General features: G+C 35.5%; 1 protein-coding gene across 1 annotated transcript; it reads left to right on the forward strand.

Moving 5' to 3' along the window:
- Positions 1-2,019: 2,019 nt before the first annotated feature.
- LOC102997828 (protein SET-like) lies at positions 2,020-15,381 on the forward strand. Its single transcript, XM_007188166.2, has 3 exons — positions 2,020-2,070; positions 10,333-10,439; positions 14,400-15,381. Exons 1-3 carry the CDS (start codon positions 2,020-2,022, stop codon positions 15,253-15,255), a joined length of 1,014 nt encoding a protein of 337 aa, XP_007188228.2. The 3' UTR covers positions 15,256-15,381.
- The last annotated feature ends 1,098 nt before the right edge of the window (positions 15,382-16,479 follow it).

Here is a 16,479-nt window from a genome sequence, read left to right on the forward strand (position 1 = left end):
GTTGAGATCCTTATATGCCTCTTGTATATTTAGTGCCCACTTGGGCCAACTCTTTTACATATAGTTAGCATTCATATGCTTTGCTTTACTTTGTCTATGGCTACCGTGTCTTATTAACTTATTTTTTGTTGCTTAACACATGTTTGAGTCTTCCATTCCATTTGTTTTGTATTCTGTAGAATATTTGAATATTTTCAAACAAAAAAGCAAATGAACACTATGCTTCCTTAGAAAATGTGTAGGAAGTGTATAGTCATTTTACCATAATGTAAAAGCATGGTGCATACTTTCCTGTCTTTATTGATGGACTTATTTTACAAGTTTGTCCTATGATTATGTTAAAATATAAGTTGGATTATATGAATGTGTATGTTATTATTAAATAAAAGGATTGAAGATTAAAAAACTGAATGTGTTTTTACTATCTTTTTATCATGCTTAAATAAATAACTGTAGTCAGTATTTATTTATTCAACATATATTTCTTGATAGCCTAAAATAACAATCTCTTGATAAAAACAGTAAATGGTAAACAAAGAAATATGTAATTACAAACTTCTCTATATCTTCTAAGGAAAGTGAAAAGATTACAATCACAGAAAAATGTGTTGGTTTCGGTATGAGAGATTGAAGAGGTACATCAGGGAAGGCTTCTAAGAGGGTAACATTTGGTCTGAAAAAAAGAGTGAGCCACACAAATAGAAGGGAAAAGAACATTTTAGTTTTAATTCAAACAGCTAGGAATATAAATAAGTATTGTGCTCTAATACCTGCCATGGCTAAATAAGGTGCAGAATAGTTGCATCACCTGGACCCTTGCCCCCTTCACTATCCGAAACATCATTTGGAATTTGTCCAAATAGAATTCAGACATAGTTTTGGTATCAGATGAGACTTAGCAAGTTGCCTTCTCAATCAGATAACTGCCTTCAAATCTGGAACCTGCCTCTTAACTGTCTCTTTAATAGGAAAATCATGCGAGACCTTTCCACTGGTAATGTTGCCAGGGAAACAAGCCTACCACCTCTTTCAAGAACTGAGCTTTTAATGGAGAGAATTGCCCACCTCATGACTGTAGTGCTTGGTTATTGGGGCAGGTAGGGGAAGGTAAGTGAGGGAAGAAGAAGTGATCATTCTCTTTTCACCCAGAATATGAGATTTATTATATTTTAAAGGCATAATAAAATACCAGTGCCAAAATATGCCTGATTATGTGGCTATCCCCAGGCAAAAATTCAAAATAGAAATGAAAGCATTTAGTTCAGAAGACTTTTAATTAATTTGCTAATTAGTTAATTAATTTCCAATTTACTGTAGATTTCCCATTGTGAGCCAATAATAGTCATGTCATATTTTATTCGTAAGCAATTGACTGATGAAGGTAAAATTTACTTATCCCAGTAAAAATCTTAATATGCTGGGCTTTATATTATTAAAATCTTGAAGGCTAAAGTTGACAATTTTGGCCTTTATTTCAATTACTCTTTTATTTAATTTCCCAAAAGGAATTATATAGTTTGGAACAGCGAATGCAATTTCTTCCATGTGTGAACATAGGCTTCTGACACTCTGTATGCTTCGAGAGTGTGGCCAGTCTTAATGACACTGACCCCGTAGGCAGTAGTCTCATGGTTTTATGTTTCCTTGGCAACTGGGAGTAATTGAATTTTGTGTTTTGTGGAGAAGTTTGCAAAGGTATTCCAACCTGATATCTACAGATTGAATTCTATTACAAGGATCTGTCGATAAAATACATATCTACTGAGAACTGGTATAGGACTAGCACTGTTATGGGTGGGAGACACACTTGAAACCTTGCTGGCCTAGAAAGAACTGATATAAAGATCAGAAATTCATTTTTAGGAGTATGTATCCAAAGTCCCAAAGACCTCAAAAATCCAACATTCTCAATCTCAACAAACTAAATGCTCATTTACTTTCCTTTTCTTACAAAATCCACAATTTTCCTACTGATATAGGAAGAGAGAATATAAATGATAATTATTTTAAAGCCACCGGATGGCGAAAAGGGAGGATATAGATACCTGTTGTGACTGCTGTGTGCTGAGCGTATGTAGCTTTAGAGGTAGACCATTTATTTAGAGCTCCAAAATCATGTGGAAGCAAAATTCACAGAAGCTATTTTAACAAGGCTATGTGAACTGAAGGTATTTTGAGACCAACTGAGTCCATCCCGTGTTATGAGTTACGCATAGTTCTACCACAAAACTACCACTGATGTGAAAATAAAGCAAACATTGCTGTCACCCCAAGTAAGAAAGCTAGGGTGACTCATTTCTAACACTGCTACCTGAAGACTGGGTCCCTGTTGATGTCTGTGGGAAGTCATTTAAATGTGGGACAGTAGCAAAATCTAGCCACGCAATTCTGCAATAGCTGTGAGCTAACCGACTTACAACTGGGGGTCTGGGGGTAGGGGGTAGGGGGAGAAACCACATGAAACTATTGCAAAGTAATATGAAACTGTATGATAAAATGTCAACTTTAATATAGTTGTGTTAAAATATGTTCTCCAGAAGGAAGATTTTAGGAGAATATTCCAAATGACTTGCTTTTCAAATTAATATCTAGTTGCATTGAATACCTATTGAAATAAGCATGCACTTGCTACACATTATTTTTTATTTTATTTTTTTTAAACTTACCCCTAGACTTTTTTTCTTTTTTTGAGGGCAGGTATCATTGAGAGCCCAGCAGTCATCATTGAGAGCCCAGCAGTCCTTGTGAATTTTTTTTTTTTTAATTTATTTTTGCCTGCGTTGGGTCTTCGTTGCTGTGCGTGGGCTTTCTCTAGTTGCAGCGAGCGGGGGCTACTCTTCACTGCAATGCGCGGGCTTCTCATTGCCGTGGCTTCTCTTGTTGCGGAGCAAGGGCTCCAGGTGCATTGGCTCAGTAGTTGTGGTGCACGGGCTTTGTGGCTCCGCGGCATGTGGGATCTTCCCGGACCAGGGCTCGAACCCGTGTCCCCTGCATTGGCAGGCAGACTCTCAACCACCTTACCACCAGGGAAGCTGTGCACATTGTTTTTTAATTAAAGATTCTTATTTATGCGACTTTGTTCTGTAACCCAAATATTTGTTAATTAGGTAGCCCTTATCCACCAAATGATGGGATCTGACTTTCCCAGCTCACCCCATACCTACCCCTTCCTTGGATAAGGACAGCCTTCTTCTAGAGCATTTCGACAAAAGACTGTCTCCATCCTGATCTGGAGTAGAGTGTGCTGCAACCTGCCCCTCCCGTGACATGAGGTTCCTCATGGCCACTCTTGCACTCACCTTGCTCTCTTTGCTATGATTTCTGCCTAGAACTACAGAATTAGCATTGTCCCTTCAATAGTATTTTTGCCACTACACTAACTTCTAACATTGAGTTTTAATATGTTACATAATTAATGGAAGTTTAGCGGGTAACCATAGGAAATTACAACATTGAGGGGGCAAAGTAGACCCATAAAATTAGATGTTAAGATGACTTTTCTGGAGTCTAAGGATTGAAGATGAAAGAAACTTAGCTATATCATAGAGCTTTTTTTTTTTTTGAGAACACCCTGGTTTATGACTTTATTTTCTTTTTTTGTAGTTGCCCTAAAAGAATCTCCTTCCTTTTCTTGCAGTGTGAAAGTGTACCTCTTTAGGAAAATTTTACCCACTGACTATCCTCTTCTACTAGGATAATACTCCATGCCAGTTTATTTGCAATATCTGAGTTAACGGAATCTGGAAAACAGCCTGTGGGGTTTGGTAGGAGTTTGAGCAAAAGCGAAGGATTGGACAAATTGCTTTATAGAAACCCAGCATTTAGAATGGGTTTCCGGGATCCTGCTCCTCTTCCTACCTCCATCCAAGTTTGATATTCTGATATTCTCTCCTTCTGGTAGATAACTCTTGCACAAAATGCACTCCAAACACTCAAATACATGCATTCCCAAGAAAAAAAAACCCTTTATATCTCAAAGATAAAACAGTACACATCAGTTTAAGATAAATTATAATCTTCATTTTGGGAAGTGGAAACTTTGGGAAATACATTGTATTACTAAGGAATTTAATATGGCCCTTTACGTTATTGGGCAAAATTGTTTTTGTCCTTTTTATTGTCTCATTCTTAGCTTCTAGACTGACTAGGGGACTTGATTTCTCATAAGACATAGATGAATTAGTGTCTTAAACAAAATAGCAGCTTTCCTTCCTTAATCCTAAATTTAATGTGAAGACATCCCAAATATGTTCCAAATGCTGATTGAAAGCAAAATTGTTTATTCCAGATGATACAGGTCAATGATACTCCATACCATCAGAGAGATAGGCCTTTTTGCAGGGCTCCAGGGTCTGGATTTACATGGGTTAGGAAAATTTTAGTTAACTCTTGTTGACTCCGCTCCTTCCTTGAGACTATCTTAGGAACTTATGAAAAAAGTTCCCAGTTTGGTGTGTGAAACCAGGGTGCTCTGGCTGACTTGGACTCCCTGCTTTTTCCACATAAAGTCATTTGGAGGGCTTCAAATTGATCTAGACCACCAAGAAACTTCCAAAATGGGAAACTTTTCACAATCATAAATCAATTCACACAATATTTGAGGCACCTTTGGCTTCCCTTTGGTATATTTCTTTATGCAACTCAAGATCACCCAAACTTGCCTTCATCTGTGGCTACAAATAGGACTTATGTGAATCCATGTACACCCGCATGTCATATATACCCATGTCATGATGGCTCTAGACCCCACCACTCCTCAGGCAAGATTATTATTATTATTATTATTATTATTTATTTATTATTATTATTATCTATTATTATTATCTTTTAGGATAAACCTCTGTTATATCAGGAAATCCCCCAAAAGAGGTATCCCCACATGTCATAGAATCAGATGTAATTATCACACATCAATGTCTGCTAAGTCTATCTTTTCTCATCTGGCTGTTCCCTCTAAGTGAGCTCAGTCACCTGCAAAGCTGTTAGAAGGAAATTTACTGCTGAAGGTGGCCCACCAAGAGCGTCTTTGTTTATGTCGTGGGATGCTAACCTCTCCTGCTAACGGCCAGTTCTGCAAATAGGAGGGGGCGTCTAGTGTCAGTACAATGGAAGAATTTCCTATTTAATCATGTGGGCTGCAGTTTCTTACAAAGACCCTCATGGAAACAGTTCCCTCAGATTATAGCACTCTCCTAGAATCGAAAAATCTTCTATAAATATATTTCTATTTGTTTCTGGAATTAACCTTTCTAACTCACTGCTTATACAGGAAATGCCACGTCATCAGCTCCATCACTGCTCTTCTCTTCTCTATTTTTTTTCCAAATACCATTTTCACTTCTCAAGAGGTTGAAAAAGAAAAGTGAGCACACATTTTACAATGATATTGGGTGCTGTGCTTACATTTGCACTCCCAAGCCAGAATGGCTCACTGGCAGGATCTAAGGATATCAGCTCAACCAGTTGAACTTGCTATGCACAGTTTAACCACTGTCCTGGGGATTTGTGAGTAACAGTTCTAATTAACACTGGCTGTAAAACAAGGTAAGATTTATGTTCAAATCTGTCTCTTGGCTCTCCTTTTCTTGTCCTATTTCCTTCTTGAAATAGGTTTTTATCTCGCCCAGTTCTTTTTTCTCTGATTCCAACTTCCTAGAATTGGCAAACTCTGTCTCTCTCTCTTCCCCATAACCTAACCTTATTTATATTTACTGGGGTCTCTCACTATTATCCTCTCTGTCTTCCTCCCCAGAGTTTTCCAGATGGCTCAGGATGAGTCGTTCCACTTGATCTTTGGATATTTTCTCTCAGGTTCTCTTTTGTCTTCCCGAGATTTTTGAATTGGCTGGTAATCTTGTTCCCAGAATGGTTATCAGGTTGCACCTCTATTGAAAGTCCACTCTGGTGTTTATACTTTCAGGCTCTGGCTAGGGTACGGGTTGCTAACCTGTGTTTTCTGAGTTCATTGTCTGACACAGAACATAGGCCCCAATAATCGAACTCTACCCTAGCACGAAAAGTAAATATTGCTATATTAGATAAGAAGATTATTGCTTCTGTATTTTCACAACTATGAGCTTTTATCAGCAGGAAAGATAAAGATAATTATTTTATATGGAATAGATAAAAAAGTAAATGAAGCTAAAATGCACTTGAGAGACTGTATAAGCAGAAATGACTACTTATATTTTCCTTCCTTAGACATTTCAAAAACTACAAAAGTGCATGCCTCTGCTCTGACGTAGTAGTCAATAACATATGAAAAGATTTCCTTGATTTTATCCATGTCCCTGAGTTATGAAATTAATCCTTTAAGTGCATATATACTAAATCTGAAATCAAGGGATTAAAGGATTTGCTATAATAGTTTTATATATAAATATAATATAAAACCATAAATAAAATGTGTAACATTCCAGTATTAGTAATATAAACCAGATCTATTTGATACCCAAGAGGATAGAAAAAATAGAAAGCTATACAGTTTACATGATGATACATAAGCTTTATGCAAAATATTTTATTGGGAATAATAAAGGAAAATACATAGCCAAAAGGAGTGGGAGATTTTGCGAGCATGTTTTGAGTAAATACCAAGAAAAAAGAGAGAGATGAAAAGCTGAGGCAGACCACCACACTAATGGGGCAACACTGAGGTTGGGAATCATTCTTGAGCTCCTGATAAAGGAGGATTGTGTATGCAAAGGGTGGTGGAGGCTGAAGGTCTGAAGACTAGGGTGTGACTCAGGAAGCAGGAGACAAGAGCTGAATCGTAGATTTAGAAAGGTATTTACATAGGACCAGGAACAGGTAAAAATAGTTGTGTAAATCTACTCATACAGCAACCACAAAAACGTACAAATCTTAAGTTTATGGAATGTAAGGAAATAATTAGACAAGTGTTTAAAGATGAAGGATGTTTATTTCAAAAGTTTCTTATAATACGAAACACTAGGAACAGTTAAATTATCCAACAATATATTCTTTGGTTAAATAAATCATGGCACTTCCAAACATTGGAATGGCTTGTAGCAATTAAAATAAGGACATGGATTCGACCTTCATTAGTGTGTAAATATGTTCACAATATTTATATGTAATAAAGGTAGGTCACAAAACAGCATTGAAAGTACAATTCATCTAATATTGTAAAATTATACTACACACACACACACACACACACATATAGACACACACAGATGGGCCCAAAGGAATAATTTTGATAATGGGTCTCTGGAATAGTAAGATTAAAGGTAATTTTTTTTTCCTTCTTCTGTTCTTCAAAGTGGGTTCTGTATGCTGTTAATAACAACGACAATGTATTGATTTTTCACCAGAAAACAACTGAACTAAAGAATAAAGAAAAGGAAGAATGTGTCAATGAAAAGCCACTGGTTAAAGTGGAAGTTGGGTATTTAGGCATATTGTCAGAGCATTTGACTGACATTTTCAAAGGATACTGTATTATAGAAGCAAATAATCTGTTCATTTGTTACTGTTCTTCCCTCCCTTGCGAGCACTAGGGCATTAAAAAAACAATTCAGAAGGATGTAGATCTGAATTGTTCACTATACGAGGGCACTTCACAAACCACCATAAAATGGAAGTAATTACAAGATTCATAGAATTTGTGCGGTAAAGGACCTTAGAGGTTTAGTCCAGCTTCCTCATTTTACATATGAGGATGCTGAGACCCAAAGAGGGTACTTGATTTACTAAAAATAATACAAGTAATAGAAGCAGGGATAAGACTAAAACTCATGATTCATCTATTTTTTTAAAAATTTACAATCTGGATTCTTTCCACATGTCACAATTATTAAAGATGGTAAAATGCAGAAGTGGAAGACAAGAACAAATTTCTTAATTTTTTATTTCTACTTTAACATGTTGCAAGAGTGGGGGAAATATAATTTACCAAGCAATGACAACTTTATGTCAATTTTTTGATTTCAAAAAAATCTGACTAACCAAAAGCATACGGAAAAATCATGTATGAATTTATAATCTGCTTAGAAATGAGTGAGCTCAAGAAGTGTGTGTATATATATATATATATATATGTATATATATATATATATATATTACTTTTCACAAACACACACACAATTATATGTTAATAAATCCAATGGATGTATTCAGAGTTTAAGGTAGAAATGTCCACAGGACCCATAGTCTTTGTGGTTGTAAAGAAAAGGAGGGCCAAGGCCATGTCTCTTGGGCATGTAATGACTGATAATGGATTACAAAGGACCTTGGTTCCTTTAAAGTCACACTAGAGACCTAATGTCAACCTCAGGCATCCAGTGTCTTTCCTCCCCCAGAGGAAACGCACATCCATGCTTACATTGCCTTTCTTGTAATTAATTTGTTTCAAAACTCTTTTTCCTAAACTCCTGCTCAAGTTATGAAACATTTAACCCATTTTATCTGTATCAGCATGATCATTATATGAATTCAATCTCAGTTTCTGCAATACAGGATGCTAAAAGATACCTTTTAGCCCTTTTAAAAAGAATCCAAAGGCATGAATCAAAATGGGGAAAAAGAAATAAGGATAGAATGTCTTGCTCTATGTTCTGAGGAAGAACAGAAATGAGGTCTGCCATGGTCTTTTGATTGTCATCACATTGATCAAATTAAACACATTTAGTTTTATGGAGAGGTTATGATATACAATTCCCCAGGAATTCCAGTGTAACTTCGAATCGATGAGAACCCAGCTTGTGACAAGAGCTGTTGTGTAGCTTCCCTGCCCAACAATGCTAGTTCCCAGTATCCTGAGCCCTCAGCAGATGCTGCTGGTTCTTTCGGCTGTCAACTGTGCCCCAGAGAGAATGACACTGAGTGTCCACTCAGGGAGTCCAAACATCAAACTAATCCCTGCTCAAGCCACTGTGGATGTTTTAGGTATTACTTCAACCCCAGAAAATCCCAAATCTGCTGCTTGAAGTACTGGGTGATCATAAAGTCTTATTTCTAATGTTTTATGCAATTGACTCCCAGAGTAAATTTTATTCTTATCCCAAATAAAATTTGGGGAAGGGGGGAGAGTTGAAGCAAATTCAACAAATTCTGTCTTTTCTCACAATTACAGCTTTTGAGATCTCTGATGATACCTGACTATTAAATTTGTTTAAAACACCATTAATCAACATGTTTCTTTCTTCAGTTGATGTATATGAAATTTAAATTCTAATTTAAATTCTGACCCATGTGAATTTATAGGCTATAGTATTCTTTTTAAGAGAAATACTTAAGTACTAAGAACCTATATCTGTGTGAGAAAGTCAAAATACAGAGTCCCCAGATCATTGTGTTGTTGTTGTTACACTTTTATGTAACCTCTGAAAATGGGTCAAATTAAGAGTACATTTTATAGGTTAATTTTAAGGGTACAGTTAAATTATTTTTAAAGCTTTGGTTTGAGATAAGATATGAGTTCATTAAAATGTATTATTTCTTATATTAAAGCCTCATTATGCAACTATATGTACATATTCTCAACATTTGTGTCATGGTAGATAAGACACTTATGTTACTTATATAAACCCTACCTCCAAGAGGTAGATAGAATTACATGAGTAGAATACTGTGTGCATATAGTAAGCATTCAATCAGTGTTAGTTACTATTATTATATCTCCATATACATGCAGCTTAGCTTTGATCTTTTGGAAAATTAATATTTTTGAAAAGCAAAAAATACATGTACTGTTAAACTTAGAATTGCAGTTAAATATACATACTTAAAATTTTAAGAAAAATAGTATTTCATTTTTAAGATCTAAAGAAAGGGCATACTTAGAAATTCATTGATGTAGAAACTCATTAGTGGAATAGTCAAACACAGAGACCATTATTCTGAATAATAAATTATAACTATGTGGACAAAATGTCTATTTATGCAATTGTAATGTATTCTTATAGTTTTGAGAAATTGGCAAGATCATGAAGCTGACCAAGAAGATGAACTTCATGTGAATTCTGTCAATTACTTGTTTTCATGGAGAAGCTACACAATGGAGAGTCCCTGACTTCACAGAAAAGGAAGATACTTTGGAACAAATGTGCCTCTTAAACGACAGTCTTGTGAAGATAGGAGAGAAACACCATAAAGCAAAGGAGAAAAATGTTTCTAGATCATTATGTGTTACTTGACCTATATCGTGAAATCCATTTTTAAATTCCCTTCCCTGAGATACTAGCATAATCTTAACATAGCCAAGAATGTGTGCACGTGTGTGTGTGTGTGTGTGTGTGTAAGAGAAGAAAAAGCTAGTCATAATAAACTTTACTTTGAAAAACAGTCTATATATTCTCCTTCAATTAGGCTGACACAGAACTGAGTAAGACTGTAACTTTATGGGGAGGAGCTAAGAGCAAAATTTTCCCCTCCCGAATGAGTGAGCCTTTACATAGAGAAGAGAAACTCAAAAGGTAAAGGTGAAATATCAATACGTGTTTTTGCTTCCTCCTGTCTTTCATGCGCCATATGTGTTTGGAAGAAACAGGAGCATCTTGAGCCAAAGCCAAGAGTAATTATTTCCTGTGAATCCAAGCAGGATCCCATACAATCTGATGGCAGAAACTTGGGGGGAGCCATTTGGTGCCTATGTGAACTGTGTCACTTCTTGTGCAGACAAAGGAGCAAATGTAGAAAAGAGACCCTCAAACAGAGAGGATTAGATCCTGGGACACCAGACCAGCCTTGAGAGTTAAATAGAAGGCCTTTATTTTTAGGATGTCAGTTGGATTTAGTCCTAACTTCTATGGAGACTAGCCAGGAGTCCTGGGATTGGACCTCGCAAACACAATAACTAATCAAATCTTCTAAAATATAATGCTAAGAGCCAATTACACTCTTGCATTTCAACCATAACATTGGCTCTTAACTGAATCTGCTGTGCTGTAATCAAGTTGCCACTAATGTTTTTTTTGTTGTGGTTGTTGTTAAAGTGTATGAGCTTCAAATAATTTATGTAACAGTTGGTGTCCAAAGAGAGAAAGTCTTATTATAAAATGGCTTTCCCTCCAGCAGCCCCAGAAATCAATTGTCCAGGGGAACCCTTGACAAGATGCTACCTTACGGGACTGACTGTTGCGCAGACTGAATGAGATAAAAAGTAAACAAATTTGATAAATTACAAAATGGTATAAAATATGTAATTAATCTTGTAATTTACAAACAACACTATTTTCTTGCCTATTTTGGGCTCTTTATATAAATGCATTATTATTTAAGATATCACAGGCATCTTTCAAGATTCAGCAGTTGAGTGGTGCTTTCTCTATTTCAGATTTACAGCTTGGGCAGATGGATAGATTGTGCTACTATTCAGTGACATAGAAAATTACAGGGAAGGAACAGGTGTTTAGAGGATGATGAAAGATTAAGTTTAGGGTATATTGAATTTGAATTATGTGAGAGCCACCTAAGCTGACATTGAGCTGTTCAAAAGAAAAATTCGGAAGAGAAAATGAGATTGGAGAGGCAATTCTGCGATTCATCAGTGAATACATGTCAATATCCTTAACCAGGGGGTGTAAAATCCCCCTAAAATTGTAAGCAAAACTTTGTGTCCATGGGTCCATGCATAAATATCTATGGAGAGAATCCACAGCATTCTCCAGATTCTTAAAAAATGTCATCAAGAAAAAAAATGTTCATAATACATTATTTAGAGTAGATGGCAAGTAAGTAAGGCTATGATACTGGGTCATATGACCCAAAGTTAGTAGGCAAATTGAGAGGAAGACCTAGAACATTACTTGAAGGAGCACTAACATTGGGGAGATTAAAAAAAAAAAAAAGTAGTGTAGTTCCTAAGAAAAAGCTGAGATTGGATTGGAGAAGAGAAAAGAATGGTGTCTGGAGTTCTAATGATAGAGGTAGAAGCCTATGAGGACCCTGACCATCAAAAATACATTGGATTAGGTAGATTGGGTCAGCGGAGCACACTTCGTGTGTCAAGTGTTTAAAATCACAGATTTCAGGGTGACAATTTGTCCTGTGTGTTCAGTTCTCTGATGCATACAAAAAGTACTAATTTTCAGTTTTTAGATTTTTCTTGTAAACACAGGAGTAAAGATACCCACATTCTTTATATGTGGACCTAATAAGGGAAGCCTCTGGTCAGTCTATTTTTTGACAAAAGTACAATGGCAAATCAGTGGAGAATGAAAAATATATTCAACAAAGTCTGTAAGAACAATTGGACATCTCATTAGAAAAAATAAACTTCCTACTATACTTCACACCTTATAAAGACATTAAATCAAAATGAATAATACAGATAAATGTAAAATGTAGAAATGTTCATCTTTTTGAAGAGCACATAGGAAAAACTCTTTCTGACACTGAGTCATGCAAAGAATTCTTAGTTACCACATCAAGAGCATGATCCATAAATGAAGAATAAAAAGGAACCCAATATTGAACTTCATCAAAATGAAAAACTTTTGCTTTGTGAAAGACATTATTGAGAGAATAAAAAGAAAAGTTACAGACAGATTTTTTTGTTGTTGCAAATTACATATATTTATTTAGGGGATTTCTTTGACAGAAGATTATGGAGATGGGGGAGGATAGTTCTCTAAACTACTTTTGAGTTGCACCTCTGGGACAAAAGTTGAGCCATAACCTATAAAGTTATTGGGTTATATAGTAGCCAGAATAAAAGCTCTAAGCCTATCCTGACTTCCAATGTAAAACTAGCTGTAAAAAACAGAAGTTACTTATAATGAGAGCAAACACAAATAAACAAGTACCAAATTCACCACAAGATAAAGAATCAGCAAACCCTTGAAGAATGCCAACAACATGAAAGAGAATCATTAAATTTAATATCAGAATAAGCAACACCAAATAGCACTGAGTCAATAAAACAAATGAAGGAAATTTATAATAAATATTTATATTTTCAGCAAGAATGAAGATGATATTTCATTCAGAAAATAAGAATATATTATTATGAAAAATAAATGATTACTATCCATTGAGAGATAACATCATCATAGCAGAAAATCATCAATACATAGACTGAACAACAGAATATTCATACCTAAAGTAAAAACTTATCAACTGTAATATTAAACAAAAGTACAAAATGATACAACTTGACTCTTAGATTAGCCCACATTAACATTCAAAATTTCCTATTGAGGAAAACAGATTTTGATATTTATGAAATCAGTATCATTATATTATTATAATATGTTATATCAGATATTAATTATAAACTTTCATATTATTTCTGAAATAATTATCAGTTTTTTTATAAGCTAACATTTCTATAAAGTTACTATCAATATATGCCAAGTATTGTTCCAAGAACTTTATACATATTAATCCCAAAACTAAAAAAAAGGAAGAAAGAAAAACTCAGAAATATATACTATTTTAATCCATGTTTTAAGATTGAGGTCACAGAGACACACACAGTTAGATGTAATGATCAGGGTCATATTGGTAGATAGTGGTGGAAACAAGATTTAAATATAAGTTGCTTGAGCCAGGAACATGCACTTAATCACTCTGTCAAACTCTTAAAAGTAAAAAATGAACCAAAATGATGCTGGAACAACTGGGTGTTCATATGGGTAAAAAAGGAACTTTGACTCCTGTGGCATACCATACACAAAAATTAATTTGAGCTGGATTACAGACTAAACAATGAAGCTTCCAGAAGAAAATATAGAATATAGTTGTAACTGGGTAGACAAGATTCCTTCTTGAAAGCACAACAAGTACTATGCTTGAAAGAAAATAAATGTTGGCCAAAAAATATTAAATTGGATTTCAATAAAATTAAAACCCTTGCTCTTCAAAAGTCACCATTGAGACAATGAAAAGGCAAGCTATTGATTAGGCGGAAATATTTGCAAACATGTATTTGACAAAAAGCTTTCATTTAAAATATACAAATAAGTCTTATAAATCAATACAAAAAACAAACATCCCAATTAAAAGTGGACAAAAGACTTGCATAGACAGTTCACAATAGAAAATATATGAATGGCCAATAAGCATTGCATTTCTCAACATCATCATTGAAAGGGGAAATATAAATTAAAAACCACAACACAGCAGCATTTTACACTCACTAGAAGGTCTAACATTAAAAAGATTGATAAGAGAAAATGCCAGTGACAATATGTATCAACTAGTATTCTCAAACATTGCTGATGAGTGTAAAATTGTATAACTCCTTTGAAAAATTAGATGACAGTTTTTAAAAGTTAAACAGTTAAACATACATCTATCCCATATATGGCATTTTCCCCCTGGATATTTACTTAAGAGAAGTAAAAACATATGCCATCAGAAAGGCTTGCAAATGTATTCTTACAACAGCTTGATTCATATTAGCCAATAACAAAAAAAAAAAAGAAATCCAGGAGGAGGCGGCTCGGGGAGATCGAGCAGCGAGCTGGAGCGCGGAGCGTGAGTGAGGGAGCAGAGCTGCCTGCCCGCCTGCCGCCGCCTCCCCTCCAAAAAGAACAGCAAGAAGCAATTGAACATATTGATGAAGTACAAAATGAAATAGACAGACTTAACGAACAAGCCAGTGAGGAGATTTTGAAAGTAGAACAGAAATATAACAAACTCCGCCAACCATTTTTTCAGAAGAGGTCAGAATTGATCGCCAAAATCCCAAATTTTTGGGTAACAACATTTGTTAACCATCCACAAGTGTCTGCATTGCTTGGGGAGGAGGATGAAGAGGCGCTGCATTATTTGACAAGAGTCGAAGTGACAGAATTTGAAGATATTAAATCAGGTTACAGAATAGATTTTTATTTTGATGAAAACCCTTACTTTGAAAATAAATTTCTCTCCAAAGAATTTCATCTGAATGAGAGTGGTGATCCATCTTCAAAGTCCACTGAAATCAAATGGAAATCCGGAAAGGATTTGACAAAACGTTCAAGTCAAACGCAGAATAAAGCCAGCAGGAAGAGACAGCATGAGGAACCAGAAAGCTTCTTCACCTGGTTTACTGATCATTCTGATGCAGGTGCAGATGAGTTAGGAGAGGTCATCAAAGATGATATTTGGCCAAATCCATTACAGTACTACTTGGTTCCGGACATGGATGATGAGGAAGGGGAAGGAGAAGAAGATGATGATGATGATGAAGAGGAAGAAGGATTGGAAGATATTGATGAAGAAGGGGATGAGGATGAAGGTGAAGAAGATGAAGATGATGATGAGGGGGAGGAAGGAGAGGAAGATGAAGGAGAAGATGACTAATGGAACACTGATGGATTCCTACCTTCCTTTTTTAATTTTCTCCAGTCCCTGGGAGCAAGTTGCAGTCTTTTTTTTTTTTTTTCTCCTTCTCCTCTTGTGCTCAGTTGCCCTGTTTTTGAGGTCTCTTTTCTCCTTTATACCATGGCTCACAACTTATTTTGGAGGGAAATACCTTGAGCAGAATTCAGTGGGAAAAGAATCTCTACCCCTTTCTGTTCCAGATTCATTTTTATCCCTTCCTGTCTCAACAAAAACTTTATGGAATCAACACCACCATGCTCTGTGGGAAAAAAGAAAAACCTTCTGCTCCCTTAGCTCTGCTGGAAGCTGGAGGGTGCTAGGCCCCTGTGTAGTAGTGCATAGAATTCTAGCTTTTTTCCTCCTTTCTCTGTATATTGGGCTCAGAGATTACACTGTGTCTCTATGTGAATATGGACAGTTAGCATTTACCAACATGTATCTGTCTACTTTCTCTTGTTTAAAAAAAGAAAAAAAAACTTTAAAAAATGGGGTTATAGAAGGTCAGCAAAGGGTGGGTTTGAGATGTTTGGGTGGGTTAAGTGGGCATTTTGACAACATGGCTTCTCCTTTGGCATGTTTAATTGTGATGTTTAACGGACATCCTTGCAGTTTAAGATGACACTTTTAAAATAAAATTCTCTCCTAATGATGACTTGAGCCCTGCCACTCGATGGGAGAATCAGCAGAACCTGTAGGATCTTATTTGCAATTGACATTCTCTATTGTAATTTTGTTCCTGTTTATTTTTAAATTTTTCTTTTTGTTTCACTGGAAAGGAAAGATGATGCTCAGTTTTAAACGTTAAAAGTGTACAAGTTGCTTTGTTACAATAAAACTAAATGTGTACACAAAAAAAAAAAAAAAAAAGAAATCCAAATGTTCATCAACAGGAGAGTAGATGAAAGTATTGTGGTGTATCAGACAACAGAATATTACTCAGCAATGACAAGAATATACTACTGCTATAAACAAAAATAGATGAATCTCAAAAACTTATGGTGAGTTAAATGATACAGAAGAAATCGTACACACTTTAAGATTTCATTTAAATGAAGTTAAAAACAGACAAAATTAATCTTTAGTGACAGAAATGAGAATAGTGGTTGCCTAAACACTGTGTAGCTGCCTGGGATGGGGTACTGAATGGAGTGATAAAAATGTTCTACATTTTGATTGAGGTGGTGGTTACTCATATATTTGCAT

The sequence above is a fragment of the Balaenoptera acutorostrata genome, chromosome 4 (genome assembly GCF_949987535.1).
Source record: "Balaenoptera acutorostrata chromosome 4, mBalAcu1.1, whole genome shotgun sequence".
NCBI classification, from domain to species: Eukaryota; Metazoa; Chordata; class Mammalia; order Artiodactyla; family Balaenopteridae; genus Balaenoptera; species Balaenoptera acutorostrata.

Bases quoted from the DNA above. Each gene is read 5' to 3' on its own strand.
- LOC102997828 (XM_007188166.2), top strand. From the start codon at position 2,020: ATGGCGAAAAGGGAGGATATAGATACCTGTTGTGACTGCTGTGTGCTG. The intron at 2,071-10,332 runs GTATGTAGCTTT...TCCTTCAATTAG, and splicing joins GTGACTGCTGTGTGCTGAGC to GCTGACACAGAACTGAGTAA. The intron at 10,440-14,399 runs GTAAAGGTGAAA...AAAGAAATCCAG, and splicing joins AGAGAAGAGAAACTCAAAAG to GAGGAGGCGGCTCGGGGAGA.